The following is a 23,992-nucleotide window of genomic DNA, read 5'->3' as shown; positions in this document are numbered from 1 at the left end:
AAAAACAATTAAGTCGCTAAGTCAGGTAAAGGAGAGTGCAGAGGATGAGTTAGCAAAATAAACTTGACTGGTGACATAACTCTGTCCAGTAGTTTGAGATGTGAGTCAGCACCTGAAAACCATGCACCACCTTGTATCATGCAAAATTGAGAAGCCCCCCACTTGTACATACTCAGACTGCATATGACTTTTCAGCTACTACTCATTCTTTGTGTTTTCCAAGAATCCCTTAATAGTGTGTCAGGAAGGGAAGAGTAATGGATTTGTATTGAAAAACATTGTTTATCCAGTACGTTCCCATCATTGACGGATTAATCATTTATCCATCAAAACTTGAAAAGATGCAGAGAGAAAAGAAGACCATAAGATCAGAAGTTAGTCTTCTTACAAAGAAAGTGGGGTCTGTCATGGACAGTAAAATTGTACGCTGAAGTTATTTGTAAGGACTTATTGTGAAAGACAGTGGTTTGTAGTTCATGTCAAATAAAGGAATTGGAACCAAAATCAGCATGAGGGATGCAGGAAGATAACCCAAGATTCCACACCTCTAAAGTGCCAGTAATGTAAGTAAATGATGATCTTGATGAAAAGGAAGAAATAGCATGATCCTTCCCTGTTGCTAGTACATGACCCATTTCAGCAATCAGATGCATTTAAAAAAAGTTCAGAAAGTGTGAGTAACATCATGTCAGTAGACATGGATGTATAGAATTGCATCTCCACATTGTTGTCTAAAGGTTACCAGTTGGCACTATATTGTATTGTATTTGACAGCCAATAAAGGGGATATCATAAACTTCTTGCACCTTTGTCCTTGAGATATATCCAGCTCTAACACATTCTTGTAAGACCAAATAAACCTGCTTCAGCTGAAAGAAAACAGAATTCTTTGAGACTTGAGATTTCCAATTACCCTGGTGAAGGAAGAGGCAAGACAGCAAGGAGCCAAATTCTTTAATAGTGAGGGTATAGCTGGAGTGCATGAATCATGCAAAGGAGGAGTTCATCCTTGAGGAAGTAGAACAAAGCAGGAATATGTTACTGGGCAACTGTCAAGTCTTGAGTCCCTGAAACTTGAGTCTGTTATGAAGTCTGCCACATACAAGAAACCAACCAGTGACTAATGCTTGGAATGTGAAACCTTATCAGATAAACAGTGTAGCTCACTGACATGCCTGGAAGAGGCAGGAGTTAAGAGAAACACTTTCTTTTGTGTCAGATCCAGTAAAGAGCATTACAAAAGCAGTTCAAGATCCAGTAAAGAGCACTACAAAAACCTTGTCAAGCTTTGCAATACCAAAGCTGGATCCCATCCAGTAGACTTAGCTGAGGGCCTTGGGATAGACTGACCAACACAATGAATCAGTTCTGAGATATCACAACATCAACCAAGTCCAACCATGGAGAATGAAGACAGAAGACATGGCCATCCACCTCTTGTCACAGGGAACCGTGGAATCCTTAGTCAGAGCAATAGAGGCACTAAATGCAGAGTTATCTCATTTGTTACACCAAGCAAAAATCCTCTTGGCTCTAGTCCAAATGATCATGTAACCTGTGAAAGTAGGGCTACTTCAGGATCTTCCTAGAGCAAGGAGAGGCTAAGGGGTGCCCATGATGAAGGCCAGGAGGTCAAGAAACCACTCTTGTTGGGCCTGGTGTATTAAAATTAGGCATTGTGAAAGCTGAGGAAGGATTTGTGAATAATACCACACACTTCCTTACCATAAAGATTGTAGTCCATCATGATCCATGATTTTCCCTTCACATATACTGTTAGTTGAGCAAATCTGACAAGCTATGATGATTTCACATAATGGGGAAGGTTTAGCACCATGTTAAACAGTTAAATTCTAACCCACTACCTATTCCCAAGTCCATGTCCACATGTTTCATGTTTGTACTTGACTACTTTAAAATTCCTGTATGTTATTTGTGATTAATAATAATTGATTTGATAAATGTTATTTTCACATATCTTATTCATTGATCTTTTCACCTACACCTGAACTTTTGGAAACTTTAATGCATGTATATTACTTTGTACACTATATATATTTACATTCTTATGCTTAAGTGGGTATGTGGCAGTGAAATTAGATTCAATGAATTCTTGAATTCAAAATATTGAAAGGAAACATTCTAAACGAATATTTGAAAATTTAAATAAAAACAAATTGGTATTCTGTCATATGTGCCCATCTCAAAGCCAGGCCCATATTTTCCCATTACTATTAGCATTGAAACCAAATACAGTATGCATGAATCCAGTCATTTTTAGTCTTACATTGTGGGTCCCTTCATACACTACTTTTAACCTGAGTTTAGAATTGCTAATAACTGATGATAGGTAGGCATCATGAAAAGTCAGGTATTTTTTTTTACTATGCAGTGTTATGCTTCAAACATATCTACAGTGAAACACTAGTAATCTTTCAGTCACCAAGGCAAAAGATTATAGCAGCTTTTAGGCAGAGACCTCTTTGATCAAGGTTTATTCTTTGGTAGTGTATTTGTGAATGAGTCAGTTAATCAATTCTTGCATCACCCAAGGGGAAGGGGATGCTTAGTGTTTGATGAATTCTCACGAGGGTTTCAGGGGCTGAGGTACATACCTGTTACCAGTCACATGAAGTGTTTTTGGCATCAAAATCTTTTACCTTATAAATATTGCTGTCACTTCATAGGAACCTCCCATGTGAATTCTGTGTATACATGCATGCCTGTATTCTTTGAGCAAAAATTAGGTATTTATCATTACAGTGGTACAAATTTGTGAAGTGAGTTGTCCATTGTCCAAGGTGGTAAAGGAGAAATAGCCATGAATTGTAAAAATATTTAATTCTTTGTTCTCTATTTTTTTACTGTGTAGGGAATTTGTTGTATTTTTATTGTGTTTTTTCTTCATAAATTAGGACATTTTCAACACAGAATGACTTTGCTTGTACATTTTGCATAGCTATGCATTCCAGTTAATGGTGTAAATATTTAATACGCAGGTTGCAGTTTTAAGCAGTCATACTGGAGTTATTACTGCCTTGCAGTTTTGCCCTGCTCCAGATAATGAAGGGGTTCTGATTTCTACGGGTGGAGATGGTTGTGTTTGTTTTTGGACTTATATCAGAAGAAATGATGATGTCAAGTTTGAGTAAGTTGTGTATCTTTGCTAACATATTTTGAGTTTGTATTATTATAACTCCTAATAGCTATTAACTGTGAGTGGAAATAATAAAATAGAAGACTGGAGGAAAATCATAAAAAGGTTTACAATCCTTTATCTGAAAATCAAAAAGCTCTAAAAACTGAAACTTTTGTGTGGAGGGCAGAGTTTTGCATATATACTCTCATGTCATGTGACTTTAGGAAACAATTTTTAACAAGAGAGAGACTCCTGACTTATTGACTCTAGTGGTCCTGGCTGAATAATAGAATTGTGTTGAGAATGATGATAATGTTAAGGAAACTGTTGCTTTACTTATTTTATGCCATTTTATTTCATTTATGATTGTCCTATTATTACTGGATTATAACATTTGCATTCTGGTAATTTTACATTGTTGAATTCATCAGCTAATTGTGTTTTACTGCATTATCACTGTCATTAGTTGCTAAATGAAGTGTAATTCGGAGATACATGTTTTTCATAAAGTATCGAAGCTGGGTTTTTAAAAACTGCAACTTTATTATTTATAAATGCGATAAATATAATGAAGTAAAGGTATGATTTCGCCAGTTTCGGAACTTGCTTTTGCATCTTTCAAAAGCTTTGTGGCCTGCACATTATTCATTTCTTCAGCCACAGCTACAACCTTAACTTTAGTGGTTACTTTCTGAACACCTTCTCCCTTGTGTGAAGGATGAATAAAAATTTATTTTATTTTTATTTATAGAAGTCAGCATTGAAAAATTGCAAATTTTTAACAAGTCTACAATTGCAATGCAACTCTTAATAAAGGTGTGTTAATTACAGTAATTAACATCAGCAAACAGCTGTTTCTTGATTTTGTTGTTTTTGTCAGTACTTGCTGTTGTTTATGACAATGTCTTGAACACAATAGCAAGTGGTTTTTAGTTATAAGAAACAGTAATGAATTCTTAGACAAACCACAAGTTTGGTAAGCCAGGTTGAATATATTAAGATTCACATTTGACCTAATAAACTTCTGCGTCCTCGCATTTAACCTAATGAACTTTTGTTTCTAGGCCTGTTTATTAAATAAAAGCTAACTTATATATGACATGCATTATCACTGGAAATAACCAAAAGTGAGACAGAGAAAGCCTAGCCTAAGTATAATCTACCAGAAAAGAAACGCATACTAAACATGGTATATTAGATGAAATCATGTTGGGACAAAATTTTCTGGATTGCATGATACGTGAGCAATATACACAAATTACAGTTCTTTTTGATGCCATATATTTTGGAGTTCCACAGAATGGTTTTGTATGGAATAAATTGCGCTTGTGTATTTACAGAGCAAACTTCAGTTCCAAAATATTTCAGATAATGGATTGTGAACATGTATTTCAAGTTTACATTGTTAGTTACTCATTACAATCAAGGAGTCGAAAATTAATTAGAATAATTTTTAGGGTAAAAGAGCTGATAAAGTTTACGTTTTGGGGAGGAGTTTGGAAATTATGGCAAAATGAAGTAGTATTTGTGTTGTACATAAGAAGGGTTTATTCCTGTAGATATTGCATATTCAAAAGGCCATTGGATTACATGAAAGTGATGCACAACAGTTCAATGGGGTATACTTGTGGTACACTATTGTTGGTTTTAAGAAAGCCAGTGTGCATCATTGTGTTTAAAAATGAAAAATTTTTAATTAATTTTATTGTTCATAACTAACAAATCTGCAGTCTTAACACTTGGATAAATCTTCTGGTGCCAGCTGGAAACTGGTAAAAAAAAATATATATATATAATTGTACATGCAAGGAATTGGTGGCTTCTGGCATCTGTCACAAATGAGGTGGGTGACACCACTGACCCAAGTTTGATCTCATGACGCCTCAGTTATTCTTCCAACCCAGGGTAAACTGACAGAGGGGTGGCTAGAGGCAGGCATTAAATGTTATGACCGCAGGTTTGTTAGTTATGAAAAAATACAAATTAATTAAAAATTTGTCATTTATTCATACACGGAACAAAACTGGGTCTTAACATTAGTATAGACTTACTCTTGGTGGGAGGTAAGTAATCCTGAACCGACTGGAGGTTTGGCACACCTGGTCAGTCTTCCTGGATAAGAGTATTTTAAGGAAGATGGCCTAAGCCTCTGAACCTACAGTATAGATATGTGTGTATCTCAGGCTCAGACTACCTGGTTTAGTATAATACCTAAATTCATTGCATATGCGGAAGATGAAGACCTGTCTATTCCAATAACAAACCAATGTTGTCACCTATGTTGGTTTGTTATCATTCCTCTCTGTCCTTGCTGGAGAGAGGAAGAGTTTGCTACTGAAAGACATCCATATATTAATAACAAGAACTCTCACAGCATAACTGTTTCGCTCACCTGTATCCAGCCAGTTCCAGCTTATGATGGCACAATCTTCATACTGCCTGTAGGTAGAGAAGAAGGAAGAAAGAGGAAAAGAAGAGAGACCAATCATCTCATTCATTTCACTTTCATACCAGCATCTTAGGCAAATGCAGACTCTTCTGCTAGGGGCACTGGATGAGCTACACAACTTGTTGAGCAGCCACCACTGGACCCAAGGAAAAAGTGTCCAAGGACCTGTGGGCCATGTCCCTCGGGTAGAAGGAAGTGAAAGTGGTTTGATGAAGCCATGAACCAGCATTCAAAACTCTGTGAACAGATAACTTCTTCTTGAATGCCAAGGATGAACTCAATCCTCTCATGTCATGTGCTCTTGCATGCATGGTATTGTCAGTAGACACTGATGATGAGGAGTATGCCTTTTTGATCACTTCTCGCAGCCAGAACGAGATTGTATTCTTGGACACCTCTTTCTTGACCCAGCCTGTGCTAACAAAAAGCCTTCAACATCCTGGTCTGAGGTGTCAAGTCCTTTTTAGATAAGCATGCAGCGATCAAACAGGACAGAGAGGCGGTTCGTTTGGATCGTTGTCAACATAATCGCCCAATGAAGGGATAGAAAAGGAGGTGAACCTGTCATCTTGAATTGCAGAATTTTGAGCCTTAGCCACAAATTCCGGGACAAATTCAAAGGCTATTGACCCTCAACCCCTGGTGTGTTTAACATCATATGACAGACCATGAAGTTTGCCATGAAGCCAAGGCTAGCAGGAAAACTGTCTTAAAGGTCAAATGTCTATCCGAAGCTGACGTAAAGGCTTGTACGGAGCTCGGGGGAGGCTACTCAGTACCAGAGTTAAATCCCAGGCAGGAGGTTTGAGCTCTCTAGGGGAACAGGACTGCTCAAAACTTTTGATCAGCTTGGATATCACCCAAGATGTAGATATGTCCACGTTCTTCATATAAAGAACCAAAGCCAAAGCAGCCCTGTAGCCCTTTATTGGAGAAACAGATAGATGTTTTCCAATCTGAGAAAGATTAGAAAATCTGCTATCTGCTGAACAGATGTTCCGAGTGGAGAATAACCCTGTTGACGACACCAATCACAGTAGACTGCCCACTTTCCCTGGTACATGGATGAAGTAGACTTCCTGAGGTATCCTGACATTTGAGTTGCTGCTCCTTGAGAAAAGCCTCTCGCACGCAGGAGCTACTTGTTAGTCTCCATCTGTGAAGAGATAGGGAACCTACTGACTGATGGTATCTCTCTACATGAGGTTGACAAAGTAGATTGTGCCAAGGGGGTATCTCTCTCGGAACTGCTGTTAGCAGTGACAGCAGATCTGGAAACCATTCTGCTTGTGGCCACAAAGGAGCTACTAGAGTCATCTTGAGATTCTGGTACCTCATCACTCTGTTCAGGACCTGGCAGATCAGGCAAAATGGGGGGAAGGTGCATACGTCCAGGTTGTCCCAGGGAGGTTGAAGTGCGTCCTCTGCCACGACAAACAAGTCTGGAACTACTGAACAGTAGACCTCTAACTTTCTGTTGAACCTCGTAGTGAAGAGGTTTATCATTGGCCTCCCCCACAAGTGAAATAGCCACTCTGCAATCCCTTGATGCAGAGACCACTCCATTCCCAGAATCTGTCTCTGCCGACTTAGTTTGTCTGCCACTACATTACTTTTGCCTGGAATGTGCCTGGCCACAAGCTCCACTGAATTGTCTATGGCCCTCTGGTGTAATTGGACTGTTATCAGATGAAGTTGGCGAGATACCAGCTCCCCCCCGTTTGTTCACATAGGCTACCACTGTTGTGTTGTCCGACATCAAAACAACAGAGTACCCAGTCACCCTCTTTTGAAACTGCTGAAGTGCTAAGAAGGCTGCTTTCAGCTCCAGCACATTGATGTGATGGTGTCTGTCGTGAGGACTCCACAGTCCGGAAGTTAGGAGGTCTTCTAGATGAGCCCCCCAACCTTTGGAAGATGTGTCCAAGAACAGTATCAGTTCCGGAGGGGCTGAATGAAGAGGAACTCCCATTGCTAGATTCTTGTCGTGCAACCACCAGAGGGATCTGCATGTGAGGGGAATCTCTTGTTGGAGACCAGTACTCCTTTAGTCTCCACTGTAAGGACCGAAGATGTAGATGGCCACGTGGAACCAGCTTCTCCAAGGAAGTTAACAGGCCTAGAATAACCTGCCACTGACGAGCTGGTTGCATCATTTTGGACAGAAAGGAACGAGCTATTGTCCCGAACTTCTCGACCCTCTGTTTTGACGGAAAGACTTACGCTGCTGTGTCTACGACCATTCCCAGGTATAGAATTCTTTGACTGGGAATGAGATTTGACTTTTCCAGATTTACCACAATGCCTAAGGTGTGACAAAATTGGAGATGCTATTCCCTGTCCTGAGTCAACTTTTCCTGGGAACTTGCTGAGACCAGCCAGTCGATGAGGTAACTTAGAAGTCTGATCCCCTGAGCATGAGCCTATGTCGATACCAGTATCAACACTCTTGTGAAATCCTGAGGAGCTGTCTTCAACCTGAAGCACAGCACCTTGAACTGGAAGTTCTCCAAGACTGAAATGAAGAAACTACGGGAGGAAGGATGAATAGGAATCTGGAAGTGTGCATCCTTCAAATCCGTGGTCAGCATATAGTCGTTGTTGTGACGACTGCCAAGACTGTCCGTGGAGTTTATATTCTGAACGTTGTCTTCCTGATGAAAAGGCTCACCATTGAAAGATGTATAACTGTCCTCCAATCACCATTGGCCTTGGAAACCAGGAAGATTCGGCTGTAGAACCTTGAAGAAGGACGCTTTACTTGTTCTATCGCTCCTTTCTTGATCATCATCTTCACTTCTTCTTGGAGGGCTAGGTGCTTCTGAGATCCTTGATCATAGGTAAGGTGAACGAGAGGGTAATCTGAGAGAGGAGGGGTGAAGTCAAATGGGAGTAGATATTGATTATATGTCAGTTTTAAAAGTTTAGTCATTATTATTTTATTTTTATTTTCTGCATTAATGAAATGGTGTGAGCATTACAAAATGTATTTAAAGCACATTTAATTTTATAAGATGTTTTTCTTAGCAAAACATTCTTTACGTTTAAAAGTATCAGTTCGTGTTGTGACATCATAGGATGACAAATGGCAGGAGGGAGCAAAGTGTGTGCTGTGCAGGCAGTAGTGATGAAAACATTGTGGTGCGGTAGAGGGAGCTCTGATGGTAGGCTGTTAATTTTGGGTTGTAAGTCTGTTTTGTGGTTGTTTGTAGTTGTAAGCTGAATTATAAAAGAAGAACAAAGTGAACAGGTGGGTGGATTGCATAATTGTAGCATTTTTGGAAGGGTTAGGCTAGAAAAACTTTCAAGTGGTAGCAGAGTGTGGTTGGTTAAAAATGGACAGATCCGATGGTAAACTTTGGGAGATGAAATGGGGAAGAGAATGTTCGAGGTTTAGCGGGACACCAGGGTGATTGTAAAGGATGGAGAGGACAAGTCGAAGATTGGCTTTTGGTGTGTGGAGAAGAAGTGAAATATCCGGGGATAGAGATAAGAACAAGCTTAAAAGGAAAAGCTTTAGAAGTAACAGAATGAATAGAGAGGAACTTAATGATAAAGAGGGTTCAAAGATAATCCTGTCCAAACTAGATGAAGTGTATCAAAAAGATATGCTAATGGAAAATTACAGTAAAATTAAAAACTGTTTTAAAATAGAAAGAGAATCTAGTGAAAAGATGAGAGATTTTATTAGGTATGAAAAGGCAGAGTCAAAGTATAGTAGAACCATAGAGAAAAGCATGCTAGAAGGGGAAGCAAAAGGTTTTCATGTACTAGAACAAGCAAGTCTCACAGAAAATAAAAAACAAATGGTATCAGCAACTTATGGTCAAGGAAAGTTGGGATATAAAACAGTGTTACAGATAATGAAAAGAATATTTGAGGGATTAGGAAGTAAAGAAGTGGGGGAATGGTGGGGACCAGAAGACTATGCGAATTTTGGGAGAGGGAGGGAAAACCAAAGATATCGGGGAAAAGTGAATCGAGGTAGAGGTGGAAGAAATCCTTTATATAAATAGAGAAGGGAAAGTAACATTCTGTGCAATATGCAAACTGGAATGGCATTGGTCTAGAGATTATCCTCAGAATTTTCAAAATAAGAAGAAATCAGAAACTGGACAAGAAGGAGATTAGTTTATATAAAAGTTAGTAAAATAGAAGAAGAATCTTGGGAAGAGGCTGATGCAATTTTAGACACAGGATGTAAATCAACAGTTTGTGGGGAATTGTGACAAACACGCATTGTCACGTGTTTGAATCAGGAAGAGTTGAGGAGAATGAATAATACTAAGAAAGAGTCTAATAAAGTATTTAATTTCGATGAGTCATCATACAAGTTGAAAGGAGTAATGGAAATACCAGTGATATTGAAAAACAAAAAGTTTTATTTGAAGACAAAAATTTTGCAGGGTGATGTACCATGGTTAATAGGTAAGAAAACCATAAGTAAAATGGGTATGACTATAAATTTAAAAGATAATTGTGTTAAAATAGATGTGTTAGGGGGAAATGAATGTAAAGTTAAGAGAAGACAAACAGGGTCACTTAAGAACAACAATTTTGAGGAGGAAGGTAGAAGAAGAATTGTTACTGGAGGGATGGAAGGGAAAGAGTCTAAGGAAAATTAAAGGTGCCATGATGAAGTACGTCTACAATTTGGTCACGGAAGTGGAGATAAAATATGGAAGCTAAAGGAAGAAGCACAGTGGAGTGATGGTTTGAGAGAGAAAGAAAAAGAGAAAAGAAAAGTTACCAACAGACTTAATTGCAAGTTGTGAGGTATGTAAAAGATACAGATATCCTACCTGAAGAACATCTACTACCTCTCCACCCTGAATCTCTGCCACATAGCCCAGTGGCTCACCAGGCATCCTCCCACTGGTGGCAAGAAGTTGAGAGGGGCACCCATTCTTCCGTCTCCCACCTCTGCCTCTGCCCCTATTGCCTTTTCCTCTTGGAGAACAATTCTGAAAGGGCCGTTGTTGAGCGGGTTTCTTTGCTGACAAAACAGGTTGAGGAGCTTTATTTATAGTCGCTGGCCCTACCATCTTTTTGGGAGGATGTTGCTGAACCTGTCTTACAACATTGGGTCGTGAAGCAGTCGTAGATATACTTACTGCTTGCTGTACCAATCTGTCATTAGTATCGGTTCTCGGTCTGTCAAGAGCTGACTCCAGTCTATCCTTAGGAAGAAGCAACTGTGACTGTAAAATATCTTCATTCCTTAGTGACAATAAAGAATCAACGTTTACAGACCGAGCTATCTTGGCAAGGGCTGCATCTCTTCTCATCATCAGGATATTGGCCCATATATTGGCACTCAGATGTCAGGTATGAGATGTCCTTTGAACCAGACTAGCATCCTGACATAAGCTGCATCATCAACCGAGTCTCTTGTAGTAGCTGTTGAAATTTTTGCCACTGCTGTTGACCATAAGTCAAGCCAAGAGGAAGAAGCCATAGACACCAATGCAGCAGCTTCATGAAATGTAAGGGAGGGGCACTCCATCCTCACCTGATCCAAAGTCAATCCTGGCTTCAACCTGACAACATCCGGGTTAACTTGTCTACCCAGTAGAGGTACCACTGGAGTGGTATACAGCAAACCCCCATATTCATGGGGGATGTGCCCCAAACCCCCCCCCCCATAGCTAAAATCCCTGAATACTTAAAACCCCTCTAAAACACATAGAACTGCTTATTTTGATAGTTCAAACACAAAGAAACCCCTAAAAATGCTTATACCTGAGTATTTTAATAGTTTTATCGCAAAAAGTGCATTTGGTCATGAAAATTATATGACAATACAGTAATTAGTGAATATTTCTCAGTGAAAAATACTGCAAATGGGCGAATTTTCCGCAAATAATGTGTATGTATGTTCCATAGAGAAATTTGTTAATAGGTGAGTCCGCGAATTGTGAGAAAGCAAATATGGGGGGTTTATTGTAACATCTTCTATGATGAGGAAGAGGAGCTGGGAGAAACTTGAACGATCTGTTCGGCTGCAGAGTTATCCCGACCTGAAATTGCCAAATTCACATGATGAAGGACTGAGTCTGCATGGCTGGAGCCAGGCAACTCAAAGGAAGTTTTTGAGTCCTTTTTCGGACCCAAAAGCGCTTCTGTCCTTGTAGGAGCGATCGCAGAAGAAGCTTCAGTCCTCTTAAAAAGATTATTAAATTGACGAATAAGATCAATAACCTTGGCATGCATAAGAAGAAAGAAATTCCTGGTTCTCTAAATCTTCCACCTCTGTGTGGGATGAGCACCTGAAGTGGAAGGTAGAGAAGGATCTTGAACACTCGCTCTAGAAACATTAGAACCTTTCTCGCATGACGGACGTGAATCATCCCACGGGCTGGACGTGTCAAGCCCACGGAGTTTGGACGGCATATGATGGCTGTGGTCTCTACTACCAGATCTTGAATGAGAACGTCGCCTTGAACATTCTGGTGAAGAATCATGGTCACACTTACCCAGACATCTTTGGTTGTGAAACTCCGGAGAGGAATCATGAGTCCCTCTGGTCAACCGAGACCTGGAGCGAGAGCACGACGACCAATCATGGTCCCTAATGACAACAGGAACTTCACCTGAACGGACTTTAGCCGGAGGATCTGGTACACGAGACTTGATTGGAGCCTTGTCGACCTTCCTCCAAACCTTCACAGGAAGAACGGGGGACAGGGGCACTTCATAAAGCTTCCTTTTTAAGGGTAGTCCTCGCGTGTTAGCGGCTAATGGATGAGAGGTATCATCTATTGACATCCGCACGTCCCCTGACGATACCCCTACGTGGCCTGTTGCAGAAGAATCACAACAGTGGCAATGGCCGTAGGATCAAGATCCTTCCCTATACCAGACTTCCTGCAGTGCTGAACGTCTGTGAGAGAGCAACAGCCGTGTGCCGCTGTTGTCCTGGGGACTACAGTAAACCCCCGTATTCGCGGGGATCGTGCCCCCGTGCAGATAGCTAAAATCCCAGGATACTTAAAACCCCTCTAAAAACACTTAGAACTGCCTATTTTGATAGTTTAAACACAAAAGAAAACTCTAAAAATGCTTATACCTGAGTATTTTAATAGTTTTTCTAAAAATCTTATACCTGAGTATTTTAATAGTTTTATCACAAAAAGTGCATTTAGTCAAGAAAATATGAAAATACAGTAATTAGTGAATATTACTCAGTGAAAAATACCGCGAATGGGTGAATTTTCCATGAATAGTGGGTAGATACGTTTCCACAGAGAAATCTGCGAAAACGTGAGTCCACGAATAGTGAGGCCGCGAATACGGGGGAGTTTATTGTACAGTGGTGGAGACACGATCATCTGTAATAGTTGTAGCCCTACGACGATGAACGTCCATGGTAGAGCAATGGCCGTGGTCCAATGCTAGGATGTGACTGTCCTGGCTCGAAGAAGAAGGAATGATCATTCTTTTCTTGGCTGTAGGATCAGAAATGAAGTCCCTAATCCTCCAACGCTTGACGGGCGAGCATACAGGGGAAGCAGATGATGACTGCAACGATGATGACAGTGATGATGATGATGATGAAGGAGATCCACCACATCTCTTCTAATGAGCGTGACTGCACTTTTCTTCGGTGACAGAGTCAAGTCTCACCAGCACCACTTGAACGAGAGAATCTGCAGTCGGAACAGCTGATGGCATCATGGGGGTCCTGGTTGTCACGTCACCACAGTAGATGGAGCATACGGTGACATCATAGAGGGTCCCTGTTGTGACTTCACTAGGGCAGAGACAAATCATGTGAGGAGGCTGTTGGTAACCCTGTAGGAAGGACAAGAGTTGACCCACAGTGATGTGAGGTTGGTACCATAGGCGTCCCACTAGATGTTGCAGAACATGACCTCATATAGTGGAGACCTGGGGGGATCGGAACAGCTATCGAGGTCGGAACTGGGATGCAGGAAGACGTAGTGGGACAAAAGACCGTCTAAGGTTGGTACGCCTGAGAGGCCTAATGATGCCCAAACACTTGACATCTTCTGCTGTTCCGAAACTGGAACAAAGGATAAAAATGACGATGCCTCTCCCTCCCCAAAGGGTGAGATGGGTCAACATTACATATACAATCTTCTGAACCCACTCCTAAAACTTTCTAAGATGAATTAATGGGAGAAAAGAAAGGGGAACAGCCATCAATTGAAGATGAAGCAATTGGAAGAGATCTAGCCAACAAAGAGGGAGAATCAAGAGGAATTTGCCCCGTCAATGAGGCAGAAGGGTTACCATCCAAAGATGGCGCCTTCGACTTCCTCTTCTGTTGCCCCTTCTCAGCGAACCTCTTCCATTGCTCAGGAGACCAAGAATTACATTCTGAACAAGGATTAACTTCACTACATACATTTGCTCTGCACCTACTGCAAGTTGAATGAGGATCAGTACTCATGGAGGCTAGGAAATGCCAACACGGATAACCTGCACCAGGACATTTCCTCTAAGTCTTGTGGGACCAGAACTGGAGCTTGCAGAAGGGTTTTGTGATTCCATGATACTCACAACACTCACAAACACACAAACCTGTGCAGTAAAACACAGAAGAGAAAAACATGGCAAAGTAAAGACCAGCTTTAGGGAAGAGAGAAAGAACAAGATGTCCTCACTCAAAGGCAGTACAAGAATAACTGAGGCGTCACAAGATCAAGCTTTGGTCGGTGGTGTCACCCACTTGTTCGTGAAAGATTCCAGAAGCCACCAATTCCTTGCATATACAATTATATTGTTTTATATAAGTAACTTACCCAGTAATTAATTAGCTAAGAGTTTCTGACTCAACAGCAGCTTCAGTTTTGAAATTCGCGGTAGCAGTAGTCTTTTGTTTATGTAGGTAACTAATGCTGCCCACTTTCGGGGTGAGAGAAACAACTAAGCCAAGAACTTCACTTTTGTTTCTGCCGACTTAACAGCAACACAGTGTTAAGAAGCAGCTCGATTTTGGTTTTCGGCCTGAGATTATTACCTTTTGGTCATGTATTTTTGGCTCGGTAGCCTTTGGATTTGTATTGTTTACTGACATACTTTTTTCCTGATTTTGACTATTGTTCTCTCAGGACTTATTTGACTCTGTTAGCTAGTAACTATGTCAGACTCTATCGCATTGAGTATTAGGTATTGCAGCAGAGGCTGCAGTACTCGCATGACGAAGGCATGTTATGTTTCACACACCTTATGTACAACAGGCAGAGGACAAATTTGTTCAGTTGACTTGACTCGTGAGGAATGCTGTGAATGGGACGAAAGGGAATGGAAGACTTTAGCTTCCCACCTATCCAAGTTAGAAAGGGATCATAAGAGAAGAGCAGTTGCTAGAGCTAAAGTTAAATTAGCAACTCAAGACATGACTTAGGAATCTAGAGAGGTTAATATTCCTTCTCTCCCTTCTCCTGCTAAAGTAATTCCTCCTACTTCCAGCCCTCCTCCTGTACCACCGATCTCCGCTCCTGGTTCCCTCGCTCCCGACCCGGATCACGCCAGTCTCAAATCAAAATTTTATAGGAAGTGTGATTTTCTTGCTAATACAGTGGCACAGTTGGGTGATTCGATGCATGTCTTCTTGGACAAATTCAGTGCAAAGTGTTCTAGTGATGAGATTGTGGAGGAGGTGGCTACCATTCCCACCGACACTCCTAGGCAAAGGTCACTGCCATACTCCCCCAGCCCCAGGAGGAGGCATACTGGAGGCCCAAGGGAGGTCGGTGGGGTCTGCCCACGGGTAGTCACACCCTTGATTGCACCTATGTCGTCCTGGGTGTTGACAAAAGGCAGCCACTGGAAAGGCATGCCTAGTGTGCATCATCTCTTGTCCAGATCGGGGGATTCTAGCCCTTCTCATGGGCGCCAGTGGAGATTCTCGGACGAATCTCATCTGTTGAAAGGCTCGCACCTCTCAGGGACCAGTCCCCTCAGTTGTACGGCAAGAGGTTCAGGGGACTGTCTGGTAGTCTGCAGCTGTCGTGCAGCAAATGGGACAGTCCTGAACATTTTTCTCAGCCAGTAGCTCCCAGACCATCGTCAGTGTCCAGCAAACATACTAGTTCTTTCAAGCACCCATCCGGGATCAAGGAGTGCCCAGTAGCACAGACACACCGCTTGGCTCCCGAGAACCCTTCGGCGCCAACTCACTCTCCCACGGTTGAGTGCCCGGATAGTTTGGCGTCCACTCCTGTATTGCTGACTTCTTCATCGAAACACCCGTTTTCTTTGCCTCCTCATTTGACTTCTGCATCATCGACTCCCAGTTTGGACCCTTCCTTGCCACTGCTGCAGAAGCAGTTAGACAATATTTTGGGCATTCTTAAGAAGTTGACTTCTTCTTCCTCAGTAGTGCCTGAAGATCCCTCACTGTCCCCAGTCTCATCGGAAGAGGAAGATTTAGGACAGGACTCACCCTGTCAGCATATGCTGCCTTGCTGAATTATTTATTGGATAATTTTCCAGATTTCTTTGCTCTGGCAGCCCCTTCTTCTCTGGCTTCTTCATTTATGATGAGTGACCTACTTGGGGATTCGTCTAGACTTCCTAAAGTGGTTTTATCTTCTTCGTCTAAGAAGGCTATGGGAGAAGTAGATGACTGGTTTTTGGAGAAAATATGCCAGGGCAAGGCATGCTTCAGTATTCCACCTTCCCGCCTTTCGGCCAGGAGTTATAGGTCATATGCGACTGGAGAGGCTCCCTCCTTGGGAGTGGCTGCCTCCACCCAGGGCGACTTCTCTGGTCTCGTTGATTCGACCCATAGGTCAGCTTTTGCTTCGACAAAGACTATGTTCTCTGCGTTGGAGATTGTCCATTTACTCAAGAGCATGTTCAAAGAGTTTGAAGTTTTTAGTTTTCTGGATTGGTCCATAGGGCCTTGGCAAAGAAGATCAGAGATTCGGATCTTCCCCAGGATATTGCTGCTGATTGGAGGAGTGTTCTCTCCTGTGCCGATAAAGTGGTCAGAGATGGTTCTTAGGAGATATCTTCCCTTTATGCTATGGGGATTTTAAAAAAGAGAGAACTCTGGATTTTTTTTTGTATCTAAGGGCATCACTGCTTCACATAAATCAGCTCTTCTTCTCTAGCCCTTGGATAGTATGCATCTTTTCCCGCAAGCTAAAGTAAAAGAAGTGGCTTCTCACCTTCATAAGAAATCAACACAGGACCTTCTTTCTCAGCCTACTGAAAGTTTTTCTACCCTAACCCATCTAAAAATGCTACAATTATGCAATCCACCCACCTGTTCACGTTCTTCTTTTATAATATAATCCAGCTTACGACTATAAAAAACCACAAAACAGACTTACAACCCAAAATTAACAAACTACCCATCAGAGAGCTTTCTCTACCACACCACACACTTTTCAACACTCCCGCTTGCACGTTTAATTTTATAAGATGTTTTTATAGCAAAGCGTTCTTTATATTTAAAAGTCTTTGTTCTTGTTGTGACGTCATAGGACGACAAAGGCAGGAAAGAGCAAAACTGGATTATATTATAAAAGAAGAACAATGTGAACAGGTGGGTGGATTGCATAATTGTAGCATTTTCAGATGGGTTAGGCTAGGAAAGCATTCAAGCGATAGCAGAGTGTGGTTTTACTATCAGTTTTAACCAATGCTTCTAATTTTCTCCCCCCTACTATCTCTTCCCACAAATGTTTGAAATATATCAATCCTTCTATGGCCTCCCCCATACTTAGAGCTTCTGCTTCAATGGTGGACTTTGCTACTCCTCAGGATTTTCTGGATTTCCACCATATGGGACTTCCCTTACCATCTGTCAAAGATATCACATAGCCTAATTGTGTATGACCATCTTCAGGATTGCCAAATGAAGCATCTGCATAGGCTTCCCAATAAATCTTTTCTTCTTATAACTCACTTATTATCACTTCTCCCATTATGCTCTTAGTTTTTCTCACTATTTTAATCAGCTTTTTCATATCTTGAGTCATTCCTTCTTTAAAAGCTTTTCTTAATTCACTAACATCGTATGATATTTCTGGCATGGTATGTAGCAATACCCAGTTCAATTGTCCTACCATTGATCTATATTCTGTAAACTCCTTTTGTCGTAATAATGTATTACCTGTAATCTTCAAGCTTCTAGTTCTCTTATAGAATTTATATACTGCCACTGATTAAGACAGATTCCATTTTCCTTATGTTCTACTATTACTCCTGTATACTTAAAACTTTTACTTTCTTGTTCTCCTACTTGCAATTTCCCTTTCAGTTTCCTAACTGCTTCCTTTAAAATTCCTTCACTTCCTCCAAAGCAAACATCATGTACATGTGACATAAAATACCATTCAATTTATTGTCTTTCCTCCAAAAGAATTTATTAGGTTCTAATCTACATCTCTCGCCTTTTAAGCTCCTCCACCACTTTTACCACCCTTGTTGCATCCTTGAGCACATAAACAGTTTCCTTCAATTTCCATAATCCACTCCAACCATCTTCACTAGGTGGTTTTAAATATACCTTTCGTTGTATTTCATCGCCTTGTAGATATGCAGGTTTTACATCGAACGTATAACAATTCCAATCTTTCAGTTTTATTACTGTCAAACAAAATTTTAAAGTTTTAGCATTGCATGTAGGAGCATCTATTTCCCATTTGGCCATTTCTTCAAAACCTCTAGCTACCAATCTTGCTTTATATATCCTTTCCCCCCCCCCTTTACCTTTTCAGTTACTATCCATCTTGTAAATATAGCTTTTTGTCCGTCGTCATTTACCTCCTCATATACATACCTTGTTTTCTCTCCAACTTTGCAGTTCTTTTTCTTTAGCTTCAGTCACGCTTCTATTTTCAATTCTTAGCAAAACCTCTTCTTCATCTTCAATTTTTTCTACATGACTATAATCTCTTAAGTTAACCTATCCCTTGTAACCTGACTGTGTCTTCTACATTGTATGAATCAGCCCAAGGTTTGCTTGATCTTTTTCCTGCAAGAGTTAATATAGTCCACTCTTCTACTTGTCCTGTATTTTTATTTATAGCTGTGACTCTGTTTCCCTTTTTGAATTTGGGTATCTCTTTTATCAATTCATCTCCTATTACTTCACTGTCTTCTTCTATTACCTCACTTTCCCCTTCATCTTCCAGTGTTTCCTCTGCCAAGTCTCTTTCTGTAGTCTCTTCTATATCTGCATTCCTTCTCCATCCCATTATCATCTCCTTTCTTTCCTGCCCATCTGTATTCCCTTCCTTTGATGGAAGGGATTCATCCTTCACAGTGTGTGTTTTGTTTGTTTTAGGTATCTTTTCTTTTTCTGGTGACAGTCTTTGAATCCTAGTAACATGTATTCTTGCTACTTTTCTTAGAGAATCCCCATGTTTAACCACTACTGTTTTACCCGATACTCCCACTACCTGAGCAGGCCCTCTCCATTCATTTTCATTTTCTCTCTTATAGAATACCTCGTCTCCCACTACTGCTTCTTCAAATTTATGTTCTCTGACATTTTTGTTTAAAGCAATTCTTATTTTATTACAAGACTCATTTTTGATAAACACTTCTCGGGCCATATGCATTGCATTCAGTGTATCCATTACTATGCTTTCTTCCATACCTTTCTGCTTGCAGGACTTGAACTTTCTTCTCCCATTAAATTTGGCAAAGAAGGGTTTTTCTCAAATACTAATTGTTTAGGGGAGAAACCACCATTATTTATTAAGCAGTTCCTAGCACTCACTCCCCATCTTAATGCTGCGGACCAATCCACTTCCTCATCATCTTTCATCTTTCTAAAGCTTTCTTTGATTATACCTACCGTCTTTTCACACAGTCCATTGCCCCATGGAGATTCAGATGCTGTGGCCAATATTTTAATATTCCATCTTTCTGCCATCCTCCTTTTTCATTTTGAAATTCTCCCCCGTTGTCTGATAATATTTTACAAGGTGCTCCAAATATAGCAAACCACTTGTCAAAAAGTGTCTTTATAATAGTTTCTCGTTGCTTGTCTTTTATCCAAAAGCCTGACAATACCTCGTTGCCATATCTACCATTACCAAGAACTTTCTCTCTTCTATCTCTCTCACATCCATTGCTACAATTTCATTAAATGTTTTACTCCAAGAAAATCCCACTACTGGTTTAGCTGGGTTTCTTTTTGTATCTTTTACATAACTCACAACTTGCAATTAAGTCTGTTAGTAACTTTTTTATTTCCTCATTTTCTTTCTCTCTCAAACCATCACTCCACTGTGCTTCTTCTGTTAACTTCCATATTTTATCTCCACTTCCGTGACCAAACTGTAGATGTAACTTCATCATTGCACCGTTAATTTCCCTTAGATTCTTTCCCTTCCATCCCTCCAGTAACAATTCTTCTTTTACCTTCCTCCTCAAAATTGGTATTCTTAAGCGGCCCTGTTTGTCTTCTCTTAACTTCACCTTCATTTCCTTTAATACTTATATTTTAACACAATAATCTTTTAAATTTATAGTCATACCCATTTTACTCATGATTTTCTTACCTATTAACCAAGGTACTTCACCATGCAAAATTTCTGTCTTCAGATAAAACTTTTTGCTTTTCAATATCACTGGTATTTCCATTACTCCTTTCAGCTTGTATGATGACTCACAGAAATTAAATACTTTATTAGATTCTTTGTTAGTATCATTCATTCTCCTCAACTCTTCCTGATTCAAACACATGACAATGCGTGCTATAGCCTCCTCGCACTAACCTGGCGGAGAAGCCCCGCCCACCATTGTAACTGCTTGGATTGCAGGATTCTTCATTATTGTATCTATTTCGAATTTAATCATTAACAAGCATACAAAATATAGCATATTACAAAATCTTGATGTAATATATAAATTTCTAGTCTTTCTGCATAGTGCTGTGACTGAAACACTTGTCATTGTATAAAAACAAAGAAAAAAAACTGAGTGCACCTGTATGCAAAGAAAGGGGGGGGGGCGTGCTGATCAATGGAACAGCCATTGTTTTGGCGACAACACAAATAATTATTTTTACTGATTAACTAATCTTTAATTTGTATTTGAATTTATGTTTGGGTATAATCGTAAGAGCAATACTCTTTGGTTTAAGGTGATCTAAAATTAATTTGCTATAGGACTACATAAATTTTATGCTATTTTCGAGCTAATTGAAGGGGAAATATAAAAGCTATATAGTTTTTAATGTATTTATTGAGTAATAATAATACTGAATTGCGAAATATATGTCGAAAAATTATATGTATGTATCTTTCCTATATGCCAAGAAACATGTATTAAAATGACGTAACGTTAAAGTTATAATTTAAAAGTGAATGTTAGCAAACAAAGGCAATTAACCACATATAGGCCTATAACCTACAGCTTCATTTACAATACGACTGCATAAATTCATAAACAAACCTCATAATATAATTGCTTAAATTTATAGTCGCATAAAACAAAGGGTAAATAAAGAAGAGATATAATTTTTTGGTTTATACAATTATTGGAACTAGACACATACGAGGCTACCAATCGGCTCTGCCAGATTCAACCACTTAACCAAGGAATTTTAGTAAATAGCCTAACCGCAACTATCCCCAAGTATTCTAAATTCTAGCAATGATTTTTGAGTTTGACTGCATATGGAATAAGCACTCTAGTAACTCTAGTTCAGCTCTGTGATAAAATCCTATACTGATACTCAATATTGCCATTGGATAAACAAAAAAAAAAGATAAAATACCAAAAGTAAATAAAACAAAATGGATGGCAGAAAATGCCTCGATTTAGACCATTTTTTTTTTTTACTTTATTTGTTAGGAGATATCTAACACTTTTCTAAAAGTTTACCCCACTTTGTTGAACTGGATCAAACCTTCCATTCCTAACCAACCATCTACGGACACGTGTGGCCTTTAACAACTGGATTGGAACTGGAGAGCTGGGGAAAATTATTAATAGATCTATATATGGGTAATGCTTACCTGATCTTCCTCCTCCGATCGCTCATTACGAATATGAATATAAAAAGACACCTTTACTTTGTGTTAGATTACGCAGGGAATTAAATAGGTAAATATATGAAGCTGTGTAAGTATTTAACTTCAGATGGGATGAAAAATATCAGAAATTTGTTGATGTCAATGAAATCAGCATTAACCAGTACACCTCCCCTTTCTTTGCATACAGTTGCACTCATTTTTTTTCTTCGTTTTTTTATACAATGACAAGTGTTTCAGAAAGAAAGTGTTTCTATGCAGAAAGAATAGAAATTTATACATTACATCAAGATTTTGTAATGATATGCTATATTTTGTATGCTTGTTATTGTATAGATACAATACTGACGAACCCTGCAATCCATGCAGGTACAGTGGTGGGCTGGGCTTCTCCGCCAGGTTAGTGCGAGAAGGCTATAGTCACAATTCCCCACAAACTGTTGACTTACATCCTGTGTCTAAAATTACACCAACCTCTTCCCAAGATTCTTCCACTATTTTACTAACTTCTAAATAAACTTTTTCTTCTTCTGGTCCAGTTTCTGATTTCCTCTTATTTTGAAAATTCTGAGGACAATCTCTAGCCCATTGCCATTCCAGTTTGCATATTGCACACACTGTCACTCTCCCTTCTCTGTTTATAGGATTTCTTCCACCTCTACCTCGATCCACTTTTCCCTGATATCTTTGGTTTTCCCTCCCTTTCCCAAAATTCTCATAACCTTATGATCCCAACCATTCCCCCTCCTCTCTATTCCATAATTCCTCAGATATTCTTTTCATTATCTGTGACACTGTTTTATATTCCAACTTTCCTTGACCACAAGCTACTAATACCATTTGTTTTTTATTTTCTGTGAGATTTGCTCATTCTAGTACATGAAAACCTTTTGCTTCCCCTTCAAGCATGCTTTTCCCTATCGCTCTACTATACTCTGACTCTGCCTTTTCATACCCAATTATAAAATCCCTCATCTTTTCACTAGATGTGCTATCTTTTTTAAAATAATTTTTCATTTTATTTTAATTTTCCATTAGCGTATCTTTTAGATACACTTCATCTAGGTTGGACAGGATTATCTTTGAACCCTCTTTGTCCTTAAAAATTTTCCTTTTAAATTTGTTCTTAACACTATCCCCGGATATTTCATTTTTATCTACACACTACAAGCCAATCTCCGACTTGTCCTCTCCATCCTTCATAATCGCCCTGTGTCCCGCTAAATCTCGGACAGTCTCTTCTCCATTTCATCTCCCCAAGTTTACCATCAGATCCATCCTTTTTAATCAACCACACACTGTTACCCCTTGAAAGTTTTTCTAGCCTAACCTGTCCAAAAACGATACAATTATGCAATTCACCCACCTGTTCACGTTGTTCTTCTTTTATATAATCCAGCTTACGACTACAAAAAACCACAAAACAGACTTATAACCCAAGATTAACAACCTAACCTTCGTTTTATACATTTTGTAATGCTCATACCATTTCACTAACGCAGAAAATCAAAATAAAATAATATTGATTAACCTTCTAAAACTAACATATGATCATCTACAAGGCGTCTGAGAGAGTGGAACGCCGCCCATATCAGGTCATCTTCTCTTCAGTCTCATCCCTTTCGAGGCAGCAGGCAGAGATTGCAGTCAAGACCGCAAGCTTCTGTACGTTTCGCCTTGTGTGCGGCCAAGAGACCCTCCACCAAACCTACAACCCGCAAGTGAGTTTTTAGTCCTTCATGCTCCCGTGGGGCCAGACTCCAGCTTTTTTGGGAAAGTTGGAGAATGAAAGGGACAGATCAGTGGGTGATCGAAGTATTAAGGGAAGGGTATTCTATCCCCCTTTAAAGAGAAGCCTCCCTTATCCAGCTCTCCCATCAAATTGATGGCTTACTCCGTAGGATCAGTGAAGTGTTTAGCCCTCTCGGAACAAGTGTCATCTCTCTTCGAAAAAGACGATAGGAGTGGTAGAGAATATCGAGTCCAAGGGCTTTTACAATAGGCTTTTTGTAGTACCAAAAGCCACAGGAGGATGGTGACCGGTACTCGATGTGAGCATGTTGAACTTTTACGTAACGAAAACGAAATTTCTTATGGAAACAGTTCAGTCTGTCCTATCATCCATTCATCGAGGAGACTGGATGATATCTCTTGATATGAGAGATGCTTACTTCCACATTCCCATTCAGGAAGTATCTTAGATTCGTATTTGGGAATCAAGTATTCCAGTTTCAAGTGTTATGTTTCGGCCGGTCAACATCTTCGCCCCATTAGCCAACTGGCTTCATCTGCTGGGAGTGAATATTTCCCTATACCTGGATGATTGGTTGAGTCGTTCACCCACGAGAGAGAAGTGCATGGAGGACCTTCAAAGGACTTTGCTTTTGACACAGGATCTAGGTTTGCTGTTGAACTTTCAAAAATCTCAACTGA

General features: G+C 39.9%; 1 protein-coding gene across 4 annotated transcripts in view; it reads left to right on the top strand.

Annotated features, from left to right (window-relative positions):
* BRWD3 (bromodomain and WD repeat-containing protein) overlaps positions 1 to 23,992 on the top strand; it is a 234,317-nt gene that overhangs the window by 22,062 nt on the left and 188,263 nt on the right. For all 4 annotated transcript variants that reach the window (XM_067133568.1, XM_067133553.1, XM_067133545.1 and 1 more), the window contains exon 8: positions 3,000 to 3,148. In XM_067133568.1, coding sequence (XP_066989669.1) covers positions 3,000 to 3,148 — 149 coding nt within the window. The remainder of the gene's footprint in view (positions 1 to 2,999; positions 3,149 to 23,992) is intronic.

The sequence above is a fragment of the Macrobrachium rosenbergii genome, chromosome 3, assembly GCF_040412425.1.
Source record: "Macrobrachium rosenbergii isolate ZJJX-2024 chromosome 3, ASM4041242v1, whole genome shotgun sequence".
Classification (NCBI taxonomy): Eukaryota; Metazoa; Arthropoda; class Malacostraca; order Decapoda; family Palaemonidae; genus Macrobrachium; species Macrobrachium rosenbergii.
Note: the sequence above shows the minus strand (reverse complement) of the source record. Positions and strands in the feature narration are given on the sequence as shown.